This window comes from Sorex fumeus, unplaced genomic scaffold (assembly GCF_029834395.1).
Source record: "Sorex fumeus unplaced genomic scaffold, SorFum_2.1 ptg000018l, whole genome shotgun sequence".
NCBI classification, from domain to species: domain Eukaryota; kingdom Metazoa; phylum Chordata; class Mammalia; order Eulipotyphla; family Soricidae; genus Sorex; species Sorex fumeus.
Window position 1 is genome coordinate 33838169 of NW_026606075.1, and position 27865 is coordinate 33866033.

Sequence of the window (27865 nt, forward strand, 5' to 3'; positions counted from 1 at the left end):
TTAGGTTTTGCCTGTTGTGAAGGTAAGAATCCTCTGAACCATTCATCCTCCTTGTACATGCTTTGTGCATTTTTCTTTCATTTTTACCTTGAGTGTAAGTTTTCTGACAAGGACAACAGAGGAGCACAATTCCATTCTGTGGTTCTGTAGGGATACAATTTGTCTAACTAATGGAAAGTCAATTCAGGAAAAATTGCAAGCAAAATTTAAGCAGCTTTATTGAATCATGAAGGAGTGGAGGGAGGCACATCACTTTCCAGTTTGAACTTCTTCCTTTCCCAGTTATATGAGCTTTTCACATTTAATCATTAAATTGAATTAAATATAAGTTGACTGTGAACAAGAATTAGCACAAAGAATTTCATGGAAGACATCTAGCCCTAGTTATTATATTTGAAAAGGAAATTTTAACTGGATACCTTTTCTTCAGTTTCTTTACTGATAACCTTACACAAAGATTCATGAGTAATCATTCTATGGAATATAAGAAGAGCAGATTTTACTGACATGTTTTCCCTAGATAGGCTTCCTTAGTTTATTTTTTGTTGTTTGGGCCACCTCTACCAGTGCTTGTGTGTGTGTATATGTGTGTGTGTGTGTGTGCGCGCACGCGCGCATATGTGTGGGGGGTGGCACTGAATTTCTGGGATCAAACTAATGCACCCGCATTTTCCTGGGCCCCAAGTGTCCTCAGTTTAGAATTGGCTTCTCATGCATCTGGATATTCAGACTGTACATTTTGGTAGACGATACATTTAACAAATTGCTTTCATTACGCGAATTTCCAAGTCCTCAAAAGTTTCCTAAAATTGTGAATGACAACATTTACTATAAGTTGGGTTTATTTATTTATTTACTTATTTATTTACTGCTTGCTTGCTTCGGGGTGATGCTCAGGGGTTGCTCCTGGCTCTGCACTCAGGAATTACTCCTGGCAGTGCTCGGGGGACCACATGGGGTGCCGGGGATCGAACCCAAGTTGGCCACGAGCAAGGCAAACGTCCTATTTGCTGTGCTATAGTTCCAGCCCCTCAGTCGGGTTTAAATGTTCTGCAAATGTCAATGAATAACAACTTTAACTATAATATGGTTAATCTTTTGGAATGCTCTTATGTAATACCTAAAGGTTTTAGCCAGTTGCTTCAATAACCTAAATTACTTTTGCAATCCAAAGAATAAAGAGGAAAATGTTACCTTGTTTGATGTACACCAATTTGTATGTTAATGTTCTGACAAATCGTAAGTCTTAATTTGTACTTCAATGTGTCATAAAAAATTCATCAAATGTTGAAACAGAAAAATAACCTAATAAAAGTTTCAACAGAGAATGGAAAAAAAAATTTCCAAGTAGCCTGACTAATCATTTGATCGAAAGACATTTTTTCATCTCAATGGTCTCTGTAGAAGTATAAGCATTAATTTGAGGTAGTAAACTACATGTCCTCCAAACCCAGAAAGATAAGGGCTTGAATGATCAAAGAAAATAACAGTATATTTCTTTTTATGACAGCATTACACTCTAAACTTCATAAAATAAATCACACAACTTTATACAACAGTATTTATTACCTATTTACTGTTACTTCAAATAGTCTAGATATATTAAAAAAATAGAATGTTTATAAATGCTCACTGATAAAACAGTACACAGCTGCTAATGGGATTTTTAAGTACTGTAAATTAATATTTAAAATGTAGTTCTCCTTACAGTAACATAAGTGCTTAAAAGAATTTAAGAATATACACACCTTTAGGCCCAAAAGGTTGAAAAAAATATGTACAAAATAAATATGTAGGGAATTTTAGAATTTTGTAGTTAGATGAAATTATGATCCCCAATTCCAAGCTGAGTAAATTATTCTGAACATATAATTTTAATAATAATTTTAATTAAGACTTAAAAATTTAGGATCATCAAATTTCTGTTAAGACAAGAGGCAGTTTTGGTATTGATGTTTTGATACATGATACTTATTAAAATAGTCAGTTATGGGTATAGCCTATAGCTATAAATGATTTCTTCATTTCCTCAGATTTACTTTTCAAATTTTGAAGAACCAGCATTATAAATCTTTTGCTATTTAAGTTCAAAAATTTTTAGCTATTATTAGATTTTTAGTTAGAAGAATGTTAAAATTTAATCATTGATTTTAAAAAATTAGGGCAGAATAAAATCTTAGCAATTAACACCAGGTGCACATCAAGGCAAGTGCTCTACTACTGAGCTACAGCGTTAGCACACTACTAATATTTCAATATAATATGCAGACAATGAAATTAAAGATTGATTGCTGATAATCAACTGTTTTCGTGGCTTACATCCATTTCCAAAACTATAGTCTGTGATCTGATTCAAAATATGTATCTGATTCAAGGTAAAGTACTTGAAAAACATCATAATTATAATTATTTTATGTATCCCTTATAAAGGCAAAACTCGATTGTGAAGGTTGATGGAAACCAATAATGTTATTAGTATTTTAAAATAAACTGAACAAAGTGAACACCGAGGCTTGTCTGAAAGAAGCTGTTTGTCATTCTTTTTTAAAGAGATTACAACACACATACAATAAATGAATTTTATCAAAATACAGCACATTTTCTACTATATTCATAAAAATCAATTCCTATGTAAATATTACTGAAAATCAACTAAAATGAGTTAAAATTTACAAAGAGTTGTTAAAGGGTTTCAATCATTATTAAAACTATACAGTACGACCAATTGGTGACATCTTAAAAGAAGGGCAATATTTGAGTTCACGTAGTTTTAAAAGTACTGCCTACTTACTCTGTCTAGCAAGAAAGGACAACTTTGATTCATTTGCAAAATGTAGATTGCTGTTTTTGCTAGTCCTATAAAAGTCCTGATCAAAATCAGACTGAAGAACGATCATAACAGATTAAAAATCTCAAAACTATATATCTTAGTAATTAAAAATAAATTGCAGTAACTGATATTGCTCTAACGAAAGGCTCCAAACCAGCCTTGACTAAAAACAGTTATTGGTCTTCTATGGCACTTTAATCTGGTCCAAATACCATGCATTAATTCCTATCATTGCATGTTATTCAATTTTTATTTGATTACACAGAGAGAACACAAGTAAAATTGCTTGGGTAAACAAAATTAATCAACTATCAAGTATTTGTTACACTAACGAAGAACAAAGGCAGTTGGTGGTAAAACACTATTATACAAATACACTTAGAAACCCTTTAAAGACTCTGAAGCGCTGAATTCACATTAATGTCACTTGTAGGAACAGCCCTTTATTTAAACATCACTACACGCTGGTAGGCCTTGCGGACCTACCCCTTTGCTCGCCAGCTCTCCGCAGCAACTCTCTATCACTGGGCCAGCTTCATAAACTCGCTTTGGTTTCCTAGCTCCACGCGTATTATTTCCTTTTACTTTGCCAAGGCAATGTGAGGCCAAATAAAAATCAAGCAGTTTTCCTAATCTTGTATTTTATGGTACAACAGCATAATCATTAAAATTGGCCATTTTAGTATCATTTGCTGCTTAAAATAAAATTTATAACATGATTAAAATGGAGTACTAATCATAAAACAGATTTTAAGTACTGCCATTTGCAAAAAGATCAGGGGATTTCCATAGCACAAAAATGCATGGACAAGCATCTATAGTAGAGTTAAAAATTTTGTTATGAAAAATTAAAAACTGAAACCACCAGTAGCAAATGTACTGTCAATGATGATGACAACAAATCCTGTAGTTCATAAAATGCAATTATTGTCTTTTTAAAATTTCTTTACAAAGACATTACATTTTTATTGCATTATTCTATTTAAAAAACACAGGAACAGTTTTTTATTCATTCTTTGCTTCCAGATTTTTATAGGAATTAACTGTTTTAATCTGGCCTTGGAAAGTGAATCCACCAGCACCACCTTCACCTACTCACTCTTCAATTCAATATGCACATAGCAAAAACCAACACTTCAAATCTCTTGCCCACATTTAAAAAAAAATGTTTCAACAAAAAAACATTAATACCAGTTGAATAAAAATAAGAACATATAAGCTATGAGACAGAGAGCTCTGCCATTTGTCTCTGGACTACAATGAAGGCTAACTAGAGCCTTGCAGAGTCATGTGTATGAAATCCAAAAATAAACCTACACTCTATACAAAAACACATGTTTGCTTTTGTATCCTTGATTGTTGTTTAAAAACCCAACAAGAAATTTAAACGGTATGAATTCAACAGTCTCCCCTATATACTATACAGTGGTTCTTTCCCTCTAACCACAAGTTCCTTAATTCATTAATGTACAAATTTGTACATAATTTGAGTTCTTTATATATAAAAATAGTCAAAATATTAATTTCCCCTGCAAGTCTATTCCAATGAATCTTGCTGTCTTCCCCTTTTGCAATCCATAGCGCTTATGAAGAAACTTCTCGTACAATGATGAGTTCAACTGTGTTCTGGAAAGTTTTTAGCAAGGATACTGCTTGTCCATGTTCAATATTAATGAAACTGTAGCCATTTGCCTATAAAACAAAAAAAGTTTTTACAAAAAAAATTTCATAGTAACTTGTATCTCTGTACTTAAAATTTTGACAAATACTTCATATGACATACTTTCATGTGGCAGAAAGTAAGAATCATTTCAGCTACTTAAAAACAAGGGTTCTACTCCCTTATCTATGAAAATACAATCTTGGACGGTGGCACCTATGTCTTGCCCACATTTTCAGATGACTCTTAGTGTTAGGTACATGGTGCTGTATGCAAATGAGACCACGAAGTTTTAAGAAGAATGTGGGGCTGGAGCGATAGCACAGCGGGTAGGGCGTTTTTGCCTTGCACGCAGCCAACATGGCCGACACAGGTTCGATTCCCAGCACCCCACATGGTCCTCTGAGCACCGCCAGGAGCAATTCCTGAGTGCATGAGCCAGGAGTAACCCCTGAGCATTGCCGAGTGTGACCCAGAAAGCAAAAATAAATAAATAAATAAATAAAAGTCCAGTTATAGGAAAAAATAAATGAATAAAAAAAAAGAAGAATGGAGCACAGGTCTAGCTTTCTCACTGCCTAGGGATAATTAGATCAAGAACATTACACTTTTTATAATTTAGTCTAAAAAATGATTGAGGTTTTACTATATACCACATAGTTCTGGCTGCCTCAAATGATTAAAATATATCACTGTCCTGTCACTGTCCTCCCGTTGTTCATCGATTTGCTCAAGTGGCCCAGTCACGTCTCCATCTTGAGACTTGCTGTTACTGTGTCTGGCATAACGAATACATCACGGGGAGCTTGCCGGGCTCTCCGAGAGGGGCGGAGGAATCGAACTCGGGTCGGCCATGTTGGCTGCGTGCAAGGCAAACGCCCTACCCGCTGTTTTTTTTGTTTTTTTTTGGTGGCTGGAGTGGGAGGTGGTTGTCCCATCCCCAGCAGTGCTCAGGGCCTAATCACCATGAAATTACAAAGTTACTCACGATCGGGTTTCAGGCATGCTCCATTTCAATACCAATCCCTTCACCAGTGCCCTCTTCCCTCAACCAATTTCCCCTTCTCCCCTATTTTGCTTTCCACTCACCAGTCTGCCTCTACAAGGGACACTTTTTTAAAAACAAGTAATTTTTTCCATGTGGTTTACTGTACTGCTGCTGATAGGGTTTCACACATAACACTTAACCACCTTTCAGTACTACTGGTTCTTCCTGTCTGATCTTCCCTCCAGTACAGTTGTTGCCTCTCCCTGTCCCTCATGGTTGACTCTTGGCTATGAGCTTAGGGACCACTCCTGGTGGGCTCAGGGTGCTGGGGATTGAATCTCGGTCAGAAGCATGCAAGGCAAGTACCCTACCCACTGCTATATGGCTCTGGCCTCTGATTTAAATTCTTTAAAGATCATACACCACAAAGAAGATCATTTCATCCCCTCCTTTCGGTTTTTGGGCTATATCCAGTTCTGCACAGGGACTGCTGCTGGCAGTATGTGGGGAATCATGGATTGCTGGGGATCAAACTGGGCCTTCTACATGCATTGCATAAGCACTGAGGCATATCCCTGGCACTTCATACATACTTACAGATATATTTCATAAAATGCTTATTTTCAAATATGGCATTTAACAATTTTTGATGAGGTAGACTCTATAAAGAAAAAAAAATTACCTGAATAATTTTATCACCAGGCTGCAGCAATTTTGATGCTGGTCCTTCAGGTTGTACCCTTGTTACAAATATACCCTTTAGCAACAATAAAAAAAAATTATTCAATGGGAAAACAGTATGTATAAATAACAGAATATCAAAGGGCAATCCGTTTGCAAATATTTGAATCATGGTACAAGTCTCCGATGCCTATTAAGAGTACTGTGATAACCCAATTTTATTTTTATATCTAATAATACACCTGTGATTTTGGTTAAAGGAATAAAGTTTTTTCTGTAGATATGCAGCAAACAGCAAAATTACAAATCATTCCATGACATAACATTTAAAATTTGGTTTGTTTACTATACATTTGAACTATTCCAAAACAAATGAATAAAAGAGGAAAATTTAAAAGTTATTTTAACCTAAATAAGTATTAAATTAGTAAACAAACATTTATGGCTATTCCAAGGTTACATAAACAAAACTCACATCGTCTTCAGGTCGGAATGGGTTTCCTCTACCCCCAACACCTCCTGATATGCTAAATCCAAGTTCTGGATCTTTTTCAATCCTTACACAAATCTAAAATTAACATGAAAAGAAAATGTACTATTACTATTTCAAAAAGATTAAACACATTTGAACATCTACATTATAAATGTTGGTTGAATTAAGTTCAAGCAAAGAGACACATGTAAAGTTTGTATAAAATAAATATTTGAGCAGATGAATTGAAATTACAATTGTAATTTTGCATTATTAAACTAGTGGAATATTGCATTAATAAACTAGTGAGTTAAAAGCACAGCTCCTCATTTAACATACTGCTGACTTTATGACCAATCAAGTGTTGACCTTATTACATATGTGTATTTTGGGGGAGGTTGGGTGACATTCGATGGTGCTTAGGGCTTACTTCTGGCTCTGTGGTCAGAGATAACTCTTAGCGGTGCTTGGGGTTCCATATGATGTGCCAAGGATGAACCCTTGGTTGGTTATGTGAAAGGCAAGTGCCTAGCCCATTGTACTTCTCCTTGGTCCCTACCTTACAATTTTTAGGCATCAGAGAATTTCATGACAATAAAGTATAAACCTCAAACATGTTATTATCAGTTTTCATTTGTGGTACATTTAAATTCATATTATCTGTGTCTGTTAGATGTTTTCTTTTCTTTTTGTGCTACACCAGGTTCTGCTCAGAGCTAACTTATTACTACTGGATCTGCACTCTGATATCATGGCTGGTGGGCTCAGGGTGGAACCATTTGGGGTACTGGGAAGCAAATCTGTAATAACTTTTATAACTAAGAAGTAAACTTTTTTTTTCTTTGCTTTTTAGGTCACACCCGGCATTGCACAGGGGTTACTCCTGGCTCATGCACTCAGGAATTACTCCTGGCAGTGCTAGGGGGACCATATAGGATGCTGGGAATTGAACCTGGGTTGGCTGTGTGCAAGGCATGCAAGCCCTACCCACTGTGCAATTGCGCCAGCCCTGGAAGTAAACTTTTTTAAAAATAAAATATTCCTTTTCCCCAGAGACTCACTCAACTAGTTTAATAAAGCATTCAATTCCTACCAAAATTTCTAATATTTTATCAACAACAAACTATCAAATAAAATGAATGTATGATTGGTGACTCTTGTTTTCTGACTACAACTGATGATACTTGAGAACTACTCCCATATCAGTGCTTAGAATTCTCTCCAGTTGATGCTCAAGGGGTGTCACGCATTGGCAGGAATTGAATCCGAGATGCCAGCATGTAAAGTCTATGTTGCAGTGATGACCAGGGACGTTTTTAGTACTCTGGAAAGATTTAACTCTCAAAATAGTTTGGAGACTATAGTCAACATCAAAATCCAAGTGTCAAAATAGCAAAGTATAATATACCACTCATATTTTTTCCTTGAAGAAGGCCTAATTACTAGAGGAGTATCATCAGTTGGTTTGGGAAAAATGATCACTCAAAAGAAAATAATTATGCCCAAAACATCAATATTGATATTTTATGCTGATTAATCAAGAACAGGATACACTAACATCAAGTACAAAAGTAAGATCAAAATGGATTAAAGACCTCAACATCAGATCAGAAACCATAAGGTACACTGAAGGCAAAGTTGGCAAAACCCTCCATGACATTGAAGCTAATGGTATCTTCAAAGATGTCACGCCACTGGCCAAGCAAGTGAAAACAGAGATAGACAAACGGGACTATTTTAAACTAAGAAGCTTCTGCACCTCAAAAGAAACAGTGACCAAAATACAAAGACAGTCTACAGAATGGGAAAGGATATTCGCCAAATACACATCCAACAAGGGTTGATATCAAGGATATACAAAATACTGATTGAACTCCACAAGAAGAAAACAACCAACCCCATCAAAAAAATGGGGCAATGAGAGATTAGTACCAGGAATTTTACTCCATGGCTTGGAGGCCAACCACACATGCTAGGGGAAAAGGGAGCTCAGATAGAGAAGGGAACACCAAATAAAGGTGTTGGGAGGATCCTCCCAGGATGGAAGAAGCATGCTGAAAGTAGACTATAGACCAAACATGATTGTTACCCATTGCCTTTTTTGCAAGCCACAACACCCAATAAGAGAGAGAGAACAAAAGGGAATGCCCTGCCACAGAGGCAGGGTGGGATGGGAAGGATGGGGGGTGGGAGGGATACTGGGATCCATGGTGGTGGGAAATGGGCACTGGTGGAGGGATGGGTATTTCATCCTGTAGTTGAAACCCAAGCACAAAAATATGTAAGTCCACAACTGTACCTCATGATGTCTCACTAATTAAAAAAAAAAAAAAGGTCGGACAATTAAAAAAAAAATGGGGCGACGAAATGAACAGAAACTTTCTCAAAGAAGAAATCCAAATGGCTAAAAGGCACATCAGAAAATGCTCTACATCATTAATTATCAGGGAGATGCAGATCAAAACAACAATGAGATATCATTTCACACCACAGAGACTGGCCCATATCCAAAAGAACAAAAGCAACCGGTGTTGGTGCGGATGTGGCGAAAAAGAGACTCTCCTTCACTGCTGATGGGAATGTCGACTGGTTCAGCCCTTTTGGAAAATAGTATGAACGATCCTCAAAAAATTAGAAATTGAGCTCCCATTTGACCCAGCAATACCACTTCTGGGAATATATCCCAGAGAGGCAAAAAAGTATAGTTGAAGTGACACCTGCACTTGTTTGTTCATTGCAGCACTCTTTACAATAGCCAGAAACTGGAAGAAACCTGAGTGCCTGAGAACAGATGACTAGTTAAAGAAACTTTGGTACGTCTACACAATGGAGTACCATGCAGCTGTTAGAAAAGATAAAGTGATGAAATTCATATACAAGTGGTACTAATGGAAAGTATCACGCTAAACGAAATGAGTCAGAAAGAAAGGGACAGACATAGGAAGATTGCATTCATCTGGGGAACATAAAGTAACAAAATAGGAAACTAACACCCAAGAATGGCCGAGATAAGTACCAGGAGAATTACTCCACGTCTTTGAGGACAGCCACACACGCTAGGGGAAAAGGCAGCTCAGACAGAGAAGGGAGCACCAAATAAAGGGTGTTGGGAGGCTCCTCTCAGGATGGGAAATGCGTGATGAGAGTATACTCTAGACCGAACAAGATTGCCACTCAATGTCTATTTTGCAAACCACAGCACTCAAAAGGAGAGAGATAACAAAAGGAAATGCCCTGCCACAGAGGCAGGGTGGGATGGGGGAATGGGGAGGTGGGAGGGATACTGGGACTGGTGGTGGTGGAGAATGGGCAGTGGTGGAGGGATGGGTATTCGATCATTGTATAACTGAAACCCAAGCACAAAAATCTGTAAGTCTACAACTGTACCTCATGGTGTTTCACTAATAAAAATTTAAGGGGGAAAAAAAACCAGGATACAGCTTATAGACAACATGAAACAAAACTTTTAATACTACTGTTAAGAATGTATTACTAATGATTAAACTAAAATTAATTAAAAGCTTAGGATCATATTTAAAATATTGATTATTCTTACCTCATGCCTTGCCAGTTCATGGCCTTGTCTAGAAGAACAATGGGGCTGTGTATATGGAGGCTGGTGGGCCACTTTCAGCATCAAGTAATCAATTAATTGCTCTCTAGAGGGATGCCTTGCCACAGATGCCTGAGGAAGGGGGTGATGTATTTGACTATAATTTGCCTGAGGCCTGAGAGGTTGGCCCATCTGTCCATTACTCAAAGGAATCTAAGAAAAACATAAAAGTGTCTTAAAATATCTTATCACAAATATTTGGGCTTTCTTCCTGCTGCATTACAAAAGCACTAGTATTTAACATTCTAAACCATACACATGACACTCACACTAATTTTTCACTAAGATTTTACACTGATAAAAATATTTAAGAAAGCGCATTAGTAAAGTTTTTCCAAAATAAGTCTCTCATATATATTTGAAAGATGCATTTACTGGTGCCTTTTTTTCCAAAACAAAGCAATTTTGGTGATAGAACTTCACCAATTTGAATTAATACACAAAGTATATTAGCAACAAATAAGTTGCCATGGCATTATAATTTGTTTGACAAACTATTTGAAACACTATTACTTTGCTGTTGGAATTACCTTTGTTTTATTTTTGAAAATTTATTTTGGGGCCACACCTGGTGATGCTCAGGCCTTATTTCTGGTTCTGCACTCAGGGATCACTTGTGGTGGGCTCCGGGGACCATTTAGGGTGCCAGAAATTAAACCTGGGTTGACTATATGTAAGACAAGTGCCATAATTACTGTACCATCTCTCTGGCCCTGAGTTACCTTTAATGAATATATGTATATGAGGGGGGTCCACATATGGCTCTGTACTCAGGGTGCCATGAACAATTGGGAATCAAACCCAGGCCTTCTGTATTAAAAGTATGATCTCAGTGCTTTAAGCTTTTTCTCCATCCTTTTAAAATTATCTTTGTGGAAATGTGCCTAATGCCTTATTCTGCTAAGTGTAAAGAATCTTTCAAAAGCAAAAGAAACCTGGTTCCACGGCGTTCTCTCTCTAGCCCCAAACTTCTGATCCATTAAGACTTTCTAATACCTAGATATGCTTGGTTGTCTTGACATTCCACAATAGTACAAATGCCCAAAGAATATATTGAGCCAAGACTAGCAGGTGGCTCATGAGAACAAAAAGCATAAAAGAAACTTAGAAATTTAAGTCACAAAATGGATTTAAAAACAAAAGAAAAAGAAGCTCTAGATAATAGTTCAGTTCAATAAAAACAGAAAACAAGGGTAAAACAAAGAGATATGTCTGAACATATATGGCCGAACTGACTTTCAAGAACAATGCCAATTTTATGTAACACAATACTATAACTATAGCTATACTATAACTATAGCTTGTTTTATCAGGCTTATGGAGTAAGTTTATAAAGAATTTCTGAGAAAGAATTTTGAATTGGTGATGTAGTGATGTTTGCTTTCATACTAAATTTATAGCCATACAAAAGATTTTCAAAGTGATTTGTAATTATATTTTAAATGCCTTTAGTAATGATAAAACAGTCTCAAATAATTTATGGCAGATTTGTCTTTAAACTCTCCAAATAGGTCCGTTACTAGGAATGCCCAGAAAACTAATTCAAATGATATAATAAGTAATGTGATCGCTATAAATTTAAACAATAACATAACTGGTGAGTGTAGGAAAAAATTCTGGAAAGTACTGAGAAACAGCATGTAAGAGTGAAATTCTATTAAAAAATTCTCAATAATTAAAAATAAAACCCTCGGGGCTGGAGAGATAGCACAGCGGGTAGGGCATCTGTCTTGCACGTGGCCGACCCGGGTTCAATTCCCAGCATCCCATATGGTCCCCTGAGCACCGCCAGGAGTAACTTCTGAGTGCAGAACCAGGAGTAACCCCTGTGCATCGCCAGGTGTGACCCTTTAAAAAAGCAAACAAAACAAAAGAAAAAACCCTTATTAACCGGGGGGGGGGGGGGGGGGGGGGGAAGAGAATCACCAAAAAGTCTTTTTAGTGTTAATGTACAGAGTATTTAATTCAAAAGTTGTAAAATACAGCAGGCTCACAGACACTATTTCACTTCCTGAGCACCTACTTTCATCAAGCTGTCTGGAGACACATCTCTGTGACTAAGTGTAGCTGCTGAGTAGTTCTGTCCTGAAATGAACACATCATCTTGACAAGGATCGCCTGGACAGGATGTCTGAGGATGCTTCAAATGAGGAGGAAATAAAAATTAAACAAAGAATGATCTTTTAAGATGTGAAATCAAAATGACACTTGGAAAATGATTAGGAAAAAATATCACTAGATAATGGAAAGAAAGATGAAGAACCAAATAAAATGTTACATTACCTGTCATCAATATTAGTACTCCTATGAGAGATGTTGACTAATTTTATGGCAGTAATCATTTCATAATATAAACATGTAGCAGATCATTATGACAGACAGAATCAGCAGTGTTACATATCAATTTTCTGTCACTACAAAATGGGAAAATATCTGATCCTTTAGCTGACTTCCAAACTAACAGAAAATGAAAGACACTGTGATAAAAAGCACTACTGTTGCTTTCTAAATAGTGTATGGCTGGCAATATAGAGAATACAAACTTCTCCATCATATTAAAAAATACGCAATCTCATTCATTTTGATACATATAAACCTAAGGGGGCACATAACTTAATCTTAGAATCCATACCTACAGCAGATATAGAACGCACAGTTCACCGTTCAAACCATGACTCAGTATATTTATGTGGTTTGGTCTAACTCTATGTATTTCTGTAATAAATATTTTCCTTCTCCATTTTTAAAATTTGTTCTTGGAATGTTTATAATAATTTAGTTCACAACTTTAAATGTAAACAAGTTGAAATGTACAAGTATGTTTACCTAGTCTTTACAAAAACAAGCATATTATAAATGAAAATGAAACAGACTCAAAGGGTGTGAACTAAAGAATAATAAGAAATAATAGTAAAGAATATGGAAAAAACAATTGTTCCAGATGACTATAAAGATTATCACCAATTCTTAGTAAAAGCTCTGATCTTTATTTCATGGATTCAACTAGAATGAGCACCAGAAAGAGTCGATCACTTGCCTCTCCCTATTTGCAACTGTTCAGTTACAAAATGATTGCTGCTATTAGCCTAGCATAAACCCTGCAGTGGTCAGTGACAAAAGGCAAAGGAAAAGGTAAGGCCCAGCTCAGAACAAAACAATGCAGGAAACTGTTCCTACCCTAGAACATAGCAAAGTAGTGTCAGCAACGTATAAAAACAAGGAGAGGGGACAGAGAACTAGGGAAAAAGCAACGGACCCCAAAGTCAGCATAGTCAACATGAAACTAATGCTCTGGGGTAAAGGGAAAAATTAAGGTTGTATAGGAAAAAAGGGTCTTCTCAGGATGGAAGGGTCTTTTAGGTAGAACAAAAGAGCTAATTAGAGTCCATGGAACCACCTCAAGTTAGTTATGGAGAGAAAAATCTTTAAAAACCATGTCACAGCTATTCTGTTCTTAATCACCCATTTTTATCTGACCCTCAACTTTTACCAAAAAGAATTAAAAAAAATTTTTTTTTCCCTCGCCATTCTTATTTTGCTGAAATGTAGGCAATAAAGGACGTGGCATTTATTATAATTTCTTCTCTTTCTTGGGGGTGCCAGGAAACAGGACCTCACATATGAGGCATTCATTTAGGAAAATACCTGGCCCTCTTGACAGTCTCACATTTAATTATATCCAGTGATTATGTCATTTAGTTTCAGGTACTGCTTTTTTATTTACCAATTCTCAAATTCTACACAGATTATTCTTCCCAACAACTTCTCTGTGAATGGCGTTTGCCTTGTGCGCAGCCAGCCCGGCTGAGCCGGGTTCGATTCCTTCGCCCCTCTCGCAGAGCCTGGCAAGCTACCCAGAGTATTCAATATGCCAAACACAGTAACAAGAAGTCTCATAATGGAGATGTTATTGGGCCCGCTCGAGCAAATCGATGAACAACGGGAGGACTATCCCCTAACTATCCCAGACTTAAAATACTGAGTTAGGGTAGGTATATTAAATTTTAATTAATGTACTTTTATTTTGGCTTTTGGATCACACTGGCAACTCTCAGGTGCTACACTTCTGGCAGTAATTAGGGGTTCATGCTGTTCTGAAGATCAAACCCAGGTCTCCTGCATGCAAAATATACTCCAGTCCTATTTCCCCAGCCCAGAGCAGGTTAAATTTTCCTTATTTGGGTATGGGGGAAAACATATCTGTGGTACTCAGGGGACCACATAGGGTGATGGGAATTGAAGCCAGGCAGGACATAGGCAAGGCAAACTTCTACCCACTGTTACTATCGCTTCAACGTCTCAGAACAGGTTAATTTTAATACTAAAACATTGCAATAGCACAACAGGTAAGGCATTTGCCTTGAACGCGGCTGACATGGCCGACTCTGGTTCAATTCCTCCACCCCTCTCGGAGAGCCTGGCAAGGTACTGAGAGTATCTAGCCTGCACAAACCTGACAAGCTCCCCATGACGTATTCAATATGCCAAAACACCAGTAACAACAAGTCTCTCAATTTGTTGTGAGACGTTACTGGTGCCTGCTCGAGCAAATTGATGAACAACGGGAGGATACTGCTACAGTGCTACAAAGAACAATCATTTTAAAAAAGCTCTCAATTTCTATTACCCTTTTCTAGGAGCTGGAGCAATAGCACAGTGGGTAAGGCATTGTCTTGTACCTGGCCGATCCGAGTTCAATTCCTCCACCCCTCTCGGAGAGCCCAGCAAGCTACCGAGAGTACCAAGCTACCTGTGATGTATTCGATATGTCAAAAACAGTAACAACAAGTCTCACAATTTGTTGTGAGACGTTACTGGTGCCCGTTCAAGCAAACTGATGAACAACGGGAGGACAGTGCTACAGTGCAGTGCCACCCTTTTCTAGATTAAAAAAAAAAAAAAACAAGAAAAAACCAAAATAAAAAAAACAAAACCTGAATCAAATATTTAAGAAATCTAATTATGAGATAAAAGATTAAATTAGAGTTGAGTAAGTTTTAGATAATATCTAATGATAATATCTAGGAATCTAATCTACAGTAAAAATATATGCTATAACAACAATAAAATATGGGCTTTCCCCCCTCTTCTATGTACTAAAAGTACTGATCTACCACGGGTACTCACTCGGAAAATGTGCCCACCAGAACCTCTTCCGTCTGCAACACTCAAGGCAAGACTACCTTGGCTGCCATGCAGATCCCTAGAGCTGCCATAGTGAAAGCTGCTTACAGCAGTAAAATTGGAATTAAAGGACCTTGACAGCATGCTCTGAATAAAGAGGGGACAGATTTAACAGAGATTAGTGCAGCATGCAAAATTCACAAGACAGGTTATATACACAGAAATATTTACAAGTCCCCGTATCACTCAGAAATACCATGCAACACTGAATCTTTAGTGCCAGTGAAAGAAAATGGCACTATTTGCCATATATTAACATGACCATATACAAATACATTACACGTGAATACAACTAGTTAGACATGTAAACACTAAGTACAAACATAAAATCTCTTTTATGTTGTTTTCTTCATTCTACTGAAATACATTTTGGAAGAAACTTGTCAGAAAATCGGCATCATCTTATTGATAGGTAGTTTTACATGGAATATAAACTCATTTCTCCGTGAAAATAAATTTTACCAGCAAGTAACTTCTAATTCAAAATTAATTTTTAGAGTTTGCTTCGTTTTAAAGAAACTATCTTATTAAATGAACTTTAAACACACAATATAGCACAAATATATTTGCAAAAAAAACCTAGCTGTGGCTATTGCAATTTCCTTAAAAATTATCTTCCAAATATAAAAAATATTTTACATTAAGGAATACTTTTAACATTAACACAATTTTAGAACTTTTGTTTTGGGGACACACCTGGTGATGCTACAACATCACCTTTACTCCTGGCTCTGTACTCAGGCACACTCCTGGTGGGGGGGACCATATGGGATGCTGGGATGAAACTTGGGATGGCGTCGTGCAACACAGGCGTCCTACCCACTGTACTATCTCTCCAGCCCCAGATTTAGTACATTAAAAAAAAGACCCCAAACATGAATTCTTAAGTCTCCCATTGCTCTACAATTAATAAAAAAATAAAAAATACCCCCAAACAGAAAAATACACAGGGAAAAATTTTTCCAAACAGAGATGTTAGTGATTATACTACAGGAGTTTGTAGTGGCCTCTGCTGCTTAATTTTTTCCTCTTTTCTCTTGGGGGTAAGGGGGGGAGGAGGATTCTCAAGTGGTGCTCAAGAGACCTGGGAGCCTCACCCTGTGATTCTCAGTCAGTCTGGTCAGTGGTTCAATGTAAGAGTTTGAAAACATGATGTGGCCTGGCTCTGTGGTGCCAGAACACCGGGGCCAGACTGGTGGTGCGGAGATGCTGGAACTGCCTTAATCATTGTCTGTCCCAGACCCTGCTGATTGGGTCTAATGACAAATCTGAGAAAAACTTTATTACTTTCAGTTGGCTTGTTACTGAGAAACATAGTAAAGATCAATTAGTACTAGCATAGACTGTGACAAGCATTTCCATGTTAGTCTTGGCAAACATACGCCTTCTCCAGATTGTGAAGTTGACATCTGGTACCAAGAAATTTAAATATGGCACTCCAGAAGGAAAGGGATCTATAAAGTTACAACATACACTTTTCAGTTATTCTGTGAATTTTAAAAGTAATAATTAAAGAAAAATGAAACTTAGGAGGCTAGATCGGTACCTTCCAAACTATTTCACACAGAATAAGAATATGGCAGTATAAATTAGAGGTTATGCTATTTTATGCAGAGTTTTAGCATGCTGTTGAGTGTTTTGATCCTTAATAATATATAGATCTTGAAAGAATTTCTGTCATCTTTAAACACACATTTAAGGTTATTTTGGCTTAATTTATTATTTTTTTTTTTGGTTTTGGGCCATAAATGACAGTGCAAAGGAATGTGGTGCTCAGCACTTCTTCTGGGACGCCCACATGCAAAGCACGTGCTCTGCCTACTGAGCTCTCTCAATGGTCCACAGATGTTTTTATAAATATCTCACTGACCAAGAAGACTAATGCTCAGAACAGGTCTGACTTCTTTTCTTTTCCCTGGGTCACAGTCAGTGGTGGTCAAGTCTTACTTCTGGCTCTTTACTCAGGGATCATTCCGGGTGGGGCTCAGGGAAACCATAAGTGGTGACAGGAATTGGACCTAGGTCAGCTGTATGCAAGTACCTTATCCACTGTAATATCTCTCCTGTCCCTGAAATCTACATGGATCTTACCTCCTAACCTCCTCCAAACAAAACAGTTATAACAGACACACACACACACACACACACACACACACACACACACACACACACATTCATTCTCACTGTGACTCTAACCTGTGCTTTATTAGTGAAAATAAAAATTTTTTAAATGGTGATAAGGACCAAATTCAGGGGCTCCTCACACAGGCAAACCATCAACTCACCACTGAGCTAAATCACCACTCAGACATATTCTTCTAAAGTACCTCTAACTAATTTCATCCTAACTTCGGCCAGAGAGAGGTTCCTGAAACACCTCTCATGTCGTATCAGTTCTGTGCTCAGGAAACAACAGTGGTTCCTCATTGTGACCCGTACACTAAGCAAAAATTTTTTGCATCCTCTTTAGCATGTGACATGTGCATCATCCTGAAAGTTACTTCACTAATTTCTTTCTCCATTTCCTGAATGCAAAGTGGGATAAAAACAAAATAATAAAACAAAAATATTATAAGACTGCTATAAAAATACAAACCACATTCATAAGTGATAGTTTCTGGCACTCAACAAACTTATTACTACTGTTACTTTTTTTGTTGTTGGTGGTGTGATGCTAGATCAAACCTGGGGTCCTACACATACAAGATATTGTTGAGCCACACATCAATCAGGTCCTTAATCAGAGCGTTTGAAAGAGAAGCATATGTTGCCTTTTCGGCAGATCTGAGTGTTGGGGTAATATCCCAAATAATAATGGTGGGTGTGGTGTCAAAATGTAGAATGTAATCAAAATATAGAGAGAGTGATGTGGAAATCATCTGCCCTACAGCTAGAGGGAGTGTGTGGGATGGGGGTACACTGGGGATTTTGGTGATGGATAATGGGCACTGGTGAAGGTATGGGTGTTTCATTGTATGACCGAGACTTAAACCCGAAAGCTTGGTAACTGTTCTCACGGTGATTCAATAAATAAAATTATAAAAAATGGAAAAAAAAAGTAAGGTGGAGTTTATGCACAATTCAATCAGTCTAGTCAGTGGCTGAATAAATAGCAGTACTCCATTAAAAAAAAAGAGAAGTATAAAATAGTGATAATGGTATTACTGTAAATAAAATGTATTAATGAGAAATTCATACAGGGCACACAACAGATACTACCTCAATTTTCTAAAAAGCACTTTCATATATGTTATTAAAATTTTGATTATAGATGCTATTTCTTATTTCAGTAGCATAATAAATTTTCCTTTTTGTTCTTTACTGGTTTCTTTTTGGGTCACATCCAGCTATATTCAGGGGTTACTTCTGACTCTGTGCTCAACGATCGCTCCTGGTGGGACTTAGGGATCATATGGGATGCTGGGGATCGAACACGGGTCAGCCGTGTGCAAGGTAAGCACCTTACCCACTGTACTATCTCCCTAGACACCAATCAAGCACTTTGATGGAATAAATAAAAGTATTAATTTTAATACTGCAATGAGGAAGATAACAGTAATGAACATTCTTATGACAGCTATATGCAGGCGCTACTCCAAGTGCTATATATAAACTCATTTATTTAAAACTTATTTTTAATATCAAAAAACTATTTTGGGGGGAAAGGATGTCGGAGCCCAAAAATCACCAGTCCTCAGCACTTACTCCTGGCTCTGAGCTTAAAGATCACTCCTGATAAGGCTCAAAGGGACCATATGTGGTATCGGGTACTGAACCCTGGTGGGCTGCATGCAAACCAAGTGCAATCGTTCTAGCTCCTTTAAATTGTTTTTGTACTGAGGCTTGAACCAAAGTTTTGTGCATAAAAAGCATGTACTTTATTTATTTAATACTGAGCTACATCTCTTTGCCTCATGTCATTTTTAAAGAAATCTTAAAGTAGTTCCTTTTAATTGTTTCTATTTTGCAGATGAAAGATCTGAGTCTGCAAGAGTCTTAAATTACTTATACAATTAGCTAAATAGCAGAGTGCGAGGTTATTAATACCTCTCAAAATGCTGTAAGACATGGTAGCTAATTTTTAAATTTAAGTTAACCTATTTCATTTTCTATAAATTCTTTTCAGTATGGTTTATCACAACTTGCAAAAATAATTCAAAGATAAAACTTTTACATAAAATCACATTATCTCACATGTGAATACTTGTATATTATGAATAAGAGTACCTCTCTTAACCTCAAAGTGTGATCTATACCTGAAAATAGAAATTTCCACAAATCTGTGTTCATATGATCTGTTATCTTGAAGACTGCTCTTAGTTTGACTAATTTTCACCACTAAATTGCCAGTGGGCACAACTGGGAAAATACCATCTACTCTATCATTAGATTTCTAATTATAAGAAGCAGTAAGTAACAATGGAAATGTGGTGACTATTATCTCTGTGATACAGGAAAAGGGGGAGAACAGCCAGCTGAGATGTCAACTAAACAAACTACAATGATAATCAAACCTGTATCTTCTCCAAAACTGTGATTCCTTCTCTATGTTTAGTAATAATGAAATGGCATCCTCAACACCCCGTTATTCAAGGCACCATTCTTAAGCTGCTACTTCCTCAATAACAAATTACCAGCGATTTCCTCAATGACTGATTATACTTCCTTAACAACAAATTATAAGCCATTTCCTCAATAATTGATTATAAGAATATCCCAATCAGAAGTAAACTCGAAGTCTGTTGCAGAAATGCCTCTTAAATTAATTCCTTAATCTCAATTCCACTGATACATTTCTCATTTATTTTAGAAATTCCTTAGAAAAGTCACACTTAGTACAATGGAGAAATGAAGCTATGTACAGATGCTAAATTATTTAAAGTTGAGATGGAAAAGTTAAAAGGATTCAATGACAGAAAGTACCAATCATTCAGGAGGCATTTATTTCTAAAAATTTTGACTTACGGAATTAAACCGATACAGGTCTTAGATTCAACAGTGCTAGGGTCAAGCAATCCCTAGCACTGTTGTTTAAAAAAAAAAAACCTAACTGAAGTAGCTGTCTTCAGTTAATTAAACAAACAAACAAATAACTAATCTGATATTTGATAAAGGCAATATGGGGATATTGCCCATCAAGAGATATAAGCTAAATTTGAAAGAAAGACTATACCTTATGTATTCATGTAAAAATAGGTGGCACTGATAACAGCTCTGCAGGTAATATTTTTTTGGAGGGAAGGAGATGGATGAAGGTCACACTTGGCAGTAGCTAGGGCTTAATCCCTACGGTGCTTGGGTAATCAGATGCAGTGCCAGAGGTCAAAGGATTGGCTATCTGCAAGGCAAACACCTTACTTCCTGTACTATCTTTTCTGCCCTACAAGGAACACACACACAGACACACACAGACACATACACACACAACCTCTCCTTTCAAAACACTGGGATCTATACATAAAAATATAAACTTTACAAAATTATGCTTGAGCCACAGACACCCAAGTTCAAATGATCAGAAATGTAATCAAGAAAAGTCAAGAATTGGGGGATAGAGTGATAACACAGTGGGTTGGGTGTTTGCCTTGCATGCAGGCAATCCAGATTCAGTCCCTGGCACTCAGTATGGTCCCTTATGGTCCCCTGAGCCCGCCAGGAGTGATCCCTGTGCACCACACAGGGTGTGCCCCCCAAACCAAAAGAAAGATGAAGAAAAAAAAGTCAAGAGCAAAGAACACAAGGCCATGCCAAAAACCATTTGTGAGACAGTTCATAAGGTCTGTTTAGTGTTAGTCCAAATTCAGAAAGGCATCACTATGAAATGTTTACATATGCAATCCATTTCTTGTTATTCTGTTAAGTATAATGTAAACTGTTTCACACACAATTATGTAACTAACAATTACAAATAAATGAGAGCAAGAGGTCAGAAAAATGCTAGACAGAGAAACATGTGTATACATTAGTTATAATATGTACAATCTAGAAGAGAAAAACACAAATATAATATGAATGTATGTACAGTAGAAAGTACTTGAGATTAAAGAGAAGGAAATTTAAGCATATACTACCATTTCAACTGTTCTAAGTCCTAACTTAGAATTCTGTTTAGAACACCAAAGAAAATTCCTAGAATGTAGATATATATTCAATAACTCAGAATATTTTTTAAAAATGTCAAGTATTTTTAAGGAAAATAAATTATTACATTAAGAAAAAAAATCTTGCATTTGATTACCTTTTCTAACTTTTTGGCTTCAATGTGTCGTAGTACTTGTTCTCGCCAATCATGAGGAACTTTACTTTTTCCTTGAGGATCTAATAAAGAATGCTCAGAACCAACCCTTGCATTTGGTCTTTTTGAAGGACTAGTCCGTGAATAATTAAAATCACTAACTGACATAGTTCTCTCTGGTATTTCATTCACAGAGGGTCGAGCACTCTGAGGCCTTGACGCATTTGGGCCATCAATGCTATATGTGCGTGCAGAGAGAGGTCTCTGTGATCCTGACATCATTGGAGTAGTTTTTCCCGCTGAATGCAGCTCTCTGTATGATAAATACTCCCCTTCAGGAATTTGGGCCCTCCGTGTGGAACCTGGCTCACAAAGATTTACAGAGGCTGTAGATGACACACTACTTTGTCGCTGAATCGTAGCTCGAGTTGCTCCAGGAACAAGTCGATCATTTGGTGACACGGCCCACATTTCCCCATGTCTTCCTGGGCCAATTCTCTGATGTAAATGATAGCCAGGATTAGCTCGAACATTATTATGGTTAGAGAAATTCATGTTGGCAGAAAACTTAGCATAACTATGATTTTCAGTGCTTTCTGACCTAGGAAGATGCTGAGGAAAACCAACATCCACTTGGGGATTTTGTTTGGAGTGCCACAAATTGTCCTTGACTGTTGCACTGCTACTGTACTGGATGTTATATTGCGGAGGACCATATATTTGAGGTATGGACTGTGGGCCACTTGTTGTGGAGCCTCTTAGTATATTTGGTTCCTCAGGATTATGATTTGAATCAAACTTGAAAACTGCCTTTGTACCTGATAATAAATCAGAAGATGAAGAAGAACCAGTAAATACTTGCAATGGTTGATCATACAAGAGTGTAGCGGACTTGCTCCTGACTATATTTTTTCCATCAATATTAGATGTTACTTTAACTGTGGCACTTGATGGCTGAGGTCCATTATCACTAAGAATGTCATAGATTTTTAGTCCTCCAGTCTCCATATTAGTTATGCTATGTGATTTCACAACAGATATAATTGTTCCACCTCTTTGTGGGGAGAGATCTTCAGTGCTTTTGGAAATACCCACTTCAACAGAAGAATCAGTGTCATGTGGTTCAGTCCTCCTGGGATGCTGTGAAGTTTCTGAATGTCCATTAATCTTATTCACACATTCCAGGTTAGGATATTCATTACCATTTTCCAAGCGTTCCGTTTCTCCTTTAGCACTTATGTTTAAAAAGCCTGTTCCAAGCATTGCATCCTGTGTCTTTGATCTTTCGACTATCTCTGGTTGGAAAGTATCATTAATTACAAGTTTATTAAGATTCATATTAATATGGTCCAATTTGTGAGATTCATTAGTTGTGGCTGTTGAATCAACACTCTTCTCAAGAAGAACTAATCGTTCTTCAATATTCAAATCATATTCTCTTAACTTAAAATCCTTTTTGTCATGAACCTTAAACTTCTCCTCTGTTGAATGGTTTAAAATATCTCCATTTTGTAAAAGACTGTTGAAATTTTCATCTTCTTGCCTAAAACAAAGGAAGTTTAATCAAGAAATAGTATTAATTTGACTTTCTCACTAACAGAAAACTAGTTTAGTTTACACGTAGGTACACAAAATTATGAATTGATAAAAGTTCATGATGAAATGCAGGGACCAAAAAGATAGTACAGTGGGCAGGGCACTTGCCTTGCATACAGCCAGTGTGGGTTTGATCCCTGGCACCTCATATAGTCCCCTAAGCGCCACTACAAGTGATTCCTGAGCAGAGTCAGGAGTAAGACTCGAGCACAGCCAAATGTAGTTCAAAAAATTCCAGGGCTGGGGTAAAACTTAGCAGAACAAAAACTTGGCATATACAAGGTCTTGAATGCAATCCTGGTCATTTCTTCCAAATACAAAAAATTTAATTCTATGCTACGGATACGGGCAAAAATAAGAAGCATTCCAGTAAACCATTTAAAGGCACATCCCCCACACAACCTCCTTACCCACAAATATTATTTCTAACTCTAAAACTGCTCCCCTTTCAAACCTAATGGGATAGCGCAGTAACTTAGAGCTCCCGCCCTGCAAAAGTAATGTCAGGAATTCAAATCCCCAGTGTCCTGGTGTGATCCATGCAGCTCTGTGGTTTTAGCCTGGCAGTGCTGCAAGCGATTTTTGGCTGTACTGTAGCCAGATGTGTATAATCAACACAAAAGGGGTACCACCCCTGGTGAGCACTATCACTAAAAAGATGTCTGAGCAAAGCCAGGCAGTAAGACCTCTATCAAGCATGTGCGTGACCGTAGTAATCTCTGCAAACACCACAATACTAACTTGTATCCTTCAACTGAGTGTGTGAACTCTGGGGAAAATGTGTGCACGCACTGCAAAAAGAAGTATGGGCCTTGGCAAGCATTAAAGCTAAGTATGGAAGCACGTGATCTGCTTGTGTAATCACCAGAGAAGTAGCACTGTGAAAAAATGTGGGAACACCAGTCAGTCCTGTGTGCAAGATCTAGTCCCTGCAACAACTATCACAAAAGAAGGGAATGGGGTATGTAGGGAGGTAAAAATCTAAATAAATGAATGTGTTGTAGGGTTTGGGGGATGTGCGTCTAAAAAATATTTTTTTAACCAAAAAAACTTTTAACAACAAAAAACTAAAAATACCTTCCTTTCATTTTAAATTACTCCAAATAGGCTGCTTGTTATAGTATCTTGATATATAAAATTGTTTATTGAAGAGAATTAGATATATTTGATCTTTTCTCCCACTTTTATCTTTTATTATTATTTTAGTTTGGGGGCTATACCTGGCAGTGCTCAGGGTTTTCTACAGGCCCTGTGTTCAGGGATCACTCCTGGTGGGGTTCAGGAACCAAATGGGCTGCCAGGGATTGAAGCTGGGTCATCTGGCTATAGGGCAAGAGCCCTACTCACCGTATTATTGCTTGGGCCCCTGATTTAAATTCTTTAATTATCATAAACCACAAAGATTATTTTATCCCCTCTCTTTTTTGTTTATGAACCATATCCAAAACTCTTTGCACAGGGGCTGCTGCTGGAAGTTTGTGGAGAATCATGGGTTTCTGAGGATCAAACTGGCCTTCTACAGGGAATGTATGCAGAGTAAGCATCCTACCCATTGTAATATCTCTCCAGCCCCCTTTTTACCTCTTTTAAAAAAGACTAATATTAACTGTAATTAGGCAAAGGCTAGTTAAAACAAGTCTTGAGCATTGACGGTGTGACCCCCTCCCTACCTCCATCACAAAATAACCTCCTAAACCAATCAATTATTTTGTTCTAATGTTCACAAACCTGATTTTGGAATTAATACCAATATGAGTTTGTTTCACTGGAGAGCAGAGTGAGGTATCTTGACTACTATCAGTATTCAGAGAAACTGAATCAGACATCCGAGATGGAGAAGAACAGTTGCTGTTATTTTGGTTGCTATTGTGTGTTACTTCATCTGATAAAGAATCAGAATCTTTTATATCATCTGAAACAAAAAAATTAACCCATTAAAAATTCATCAAGAATCTGTATAAAATATTTTCCAGTTGTTACAAATGGTGTCTGTATTGTCCTAGTTCAGTATCAAAGGTAAAAATTAGATAGTACAGCACGGAGAGTGCTTGCATTGCATGTAGCCAACCTGGGTTCAATTCCCGGCAACCCATATGGTCCCTGAGCACAGCCAGAAGTCATTCCTGAGTAGAGCCAGGAGTAATACCTGAGCATTGCCAAGTGTGGATCTGCACCCCCACCCCAAATTAAAATACAATTTACTTCCAGTATGTGAAAAGATAAAGCAATGATTTTTCTTCCTGGTCTTTTTTTTCTGGGCCACACCTGACAGTGCTCAGGACACACTCCAAGCTCTAAGCTCGGGGATCACTCTAGGCAATGTGCCCCTCCCCCCAAAAAATAGCTCTTTAAAAAATAGACTTTAAAAATGTTTTTTGGGGGCTGGAGTGATAGTGCAGCGGGAAGGGCGTTTGCCTTGCATGCAGTCAACGTGGGTTCGATTCCCAGCATCCCATATGGTTCTCTGAGCATTGCCAGGAGTGATTCCTGAGTGCAAAGCCAGGAGTGATTCCTGAGTGCAAAGCCAGGAGTAACCCCTGAGCATCGCCAGGTGTGACCCAAAAAGCAATTAATTTTGCAGTTAAGGCTGCAGTTAATCTTGGATGCATGCAAGGCTGAATAGACTAGGGTAAATTATAAGAGAGCAGGTAAGCCTGGTGCACGCAAGCAGAATCCTTGGAGCCGCTTGCTCCCACAACCCAAAATCACTACATGCCCCTGGCTGGACCCCGTCTTTGGACAGATATCACCAAGATATAAACTGCTGAAAATTCGGGTATGTGCGTTTTGTGACTGAAATCTCCAGGCCTTCTCTGGGTTGGGATGAGCTACCCAACCCCATACCCCTTCCCTGTACTTCTGGAAGCCTCAGCAGTTACGTCCACACCCCAAAGATGCTACCCAGTTAAAAAAAGCTACTGCAACCATATGATAAAAATACTGAACACCCTGAACAAACAGGATAAACTCTTAGCAGCTGTATTGCAAACCATAATGCACAAAAGGATAGAGAGAAAGAAGGATGGTGCCCGTCATAGAAGCAGGCTGGAGGGATGAGTGTTGGATCATTGTATAAATAAAACCCCATCATGTACAGCTTTCTATGGTATATCTCATGGTGATTCAATAAAAAATTCAAATACATAATAAAAACCTTTTTTGGGGGGGAGGGGTGGGTTTGTTTTAGGGCTGTACCCAGCATTGCTCACAGCTTACTCCTGGCACTGTGCCCAGGGATCAATCATAGAGGGGTTCCGGGGACCATATGGGGTGTTGGGGATTCAAACCTGGCAGAGCTGCATGCAAGGCAAGTACCTTACCTGCCATACTATCTCTCAGGCACCTAAAACAGCACATTTTAAAACTTGTTTCTAATATCTGCTAACAAGAGATAGTTAATGAAATCCACTCCCCTCACCCACAAGCTGTAAATTTCGTTCTGCCCATTTTCAGTCTCAGTGTATTCTTTTAATGCCTAACCTTTTTTGTTATTACTAAGTGCTACCACTTTTGGCTGGTTAATAGAGGTTTCAATTAATGGCGGTCGCATCTCTGCCATTTTCATTTCTTCATCAGAAGAAAGTTCTTCAGATTCCTAATTTGAAGGAAAAAGAAAATACTTTTAAAACTGAATTTTAATTTAACTATTAAGTTATACAAACTTCAAAGAAGATTATCTAGAATGTAAATGAAAGCAGTGCATAAGAACATGTGGCTAAAACTAGTATAAGATTTAAGTTTTTCAAAATATGGCAATAGAACTATGGCAATTATTAGCAATATGTCAAAGACCCAATACATATGTATTAATGACTATTATGTCCCTGGTACTATGTCAAACGCCAGAGAAGCAAAATAAATAAAACATTCAGCTTAATGAAGGTGCTCAAGTCACATCCTAATTCTCAAATTAAGGCCCCTCAAGAATCACACAGGATTCGAAGGAGTCAGAAGGATTATTCATTACAATGAACTAATGGAAATTCTTGCCCAAATTAGAAATCAGTCTATTTGCCATATTTTTTCCCCCAAAATTTGGCAACTGAACCAGATTATCCACCAATAAGTTCTGTTAGCAAAAATAAAATGAAAAATAAAAAGTGGGCTGTCCCTGCCACAGAGGCAGGGTGGGATGGGGGGATAGGGGGCGGGAGAGATACTGGGATCAGTGGTGGTGGAAAATGGGCACTGGTGGAGGGATGGTTATTCAATCATTGTATAACTGAAACCCAAGCATAAAAATTTGAAAGCCTACAACTGTACCTCATGGTGTTTCACTAATAAAATTTTTTTTAAAAAGCCTGTATTATAGACATCATAAGTTGTAGCATGTTATTAGAAAATAATAATTATTGATGTTTTATCTAAAAAAAAAAGTGGGCAGTGAAGATCAGAGAAGGGTTAGACCTGTATCTAACCCAAAATTCCATCCCAGGCACGGCATGATCCTCTGAGCATCACCAGGTGTGGCCCTAGAGGCCCCTGTGAGCACTGCAGAACCTGAGCAGCACTGCATCCTCAGGTCCTGGCTGGCTGGGCATTTCTGAAGTGTGGTCCTTGGGCTTCCTTCGGTACTGTCTAGGAGGTGCCCTCCAAACAAAACAAA

The 27865-nt window shown here is 37.6% G+C and overlaps 1 protein-coding gene across 4 annotated transcripts in view; it reads right to left on the bottom strand.

Annotated features, from left to right (window-relative positions):
* Positions 1-193: 193 nt before the first annotated feature.
* ERBIN (erbb2 interacting protein) overlaps positions 194-27865 on the bottom strand; it is a 112583-nt gene continuing 84911 nt past the window's right edge. For 2 of the 4 annotated variants that reach the window (XM_056112676.1, XM_056112673.1), the window contains exons 19-27: positions 26740-26854; positions 24988-25171; positions 21667-23206; positions 15372-15515; positions 12268-12384; positions 10188-10397; positions 6635-6727; positions 6161-6235; positions 194-4522 (exon numbers count right to left, since the gene is read on the bottom strand). In XM_056112676.1, the coding sequence (XP_055968651.1) occupies positions 4415-4522; positions 6161-6235; positions 6635-6727; positions 10188-10397; positions 12268-12384; positions 15372-15515; positions 21667-23206; positions 24988-25171; positions 26740-26854 (2586 nt within the window). In that variant the 3' untranslated portion in view covers positions 194-4414. The remainder of the gene's footprint in view (positions 4523-6160; positions 6236-6634; positions 6728-10187; positions 10398-12267; positions 12385-15371; positions 15516-21666; positions 23207-24987; positions 25172-26739; positions 26855-27865) is intronic. The other 2 variants (XM_056112675.1, XM_056112674.1) reach the window with 2 other exon arrangements.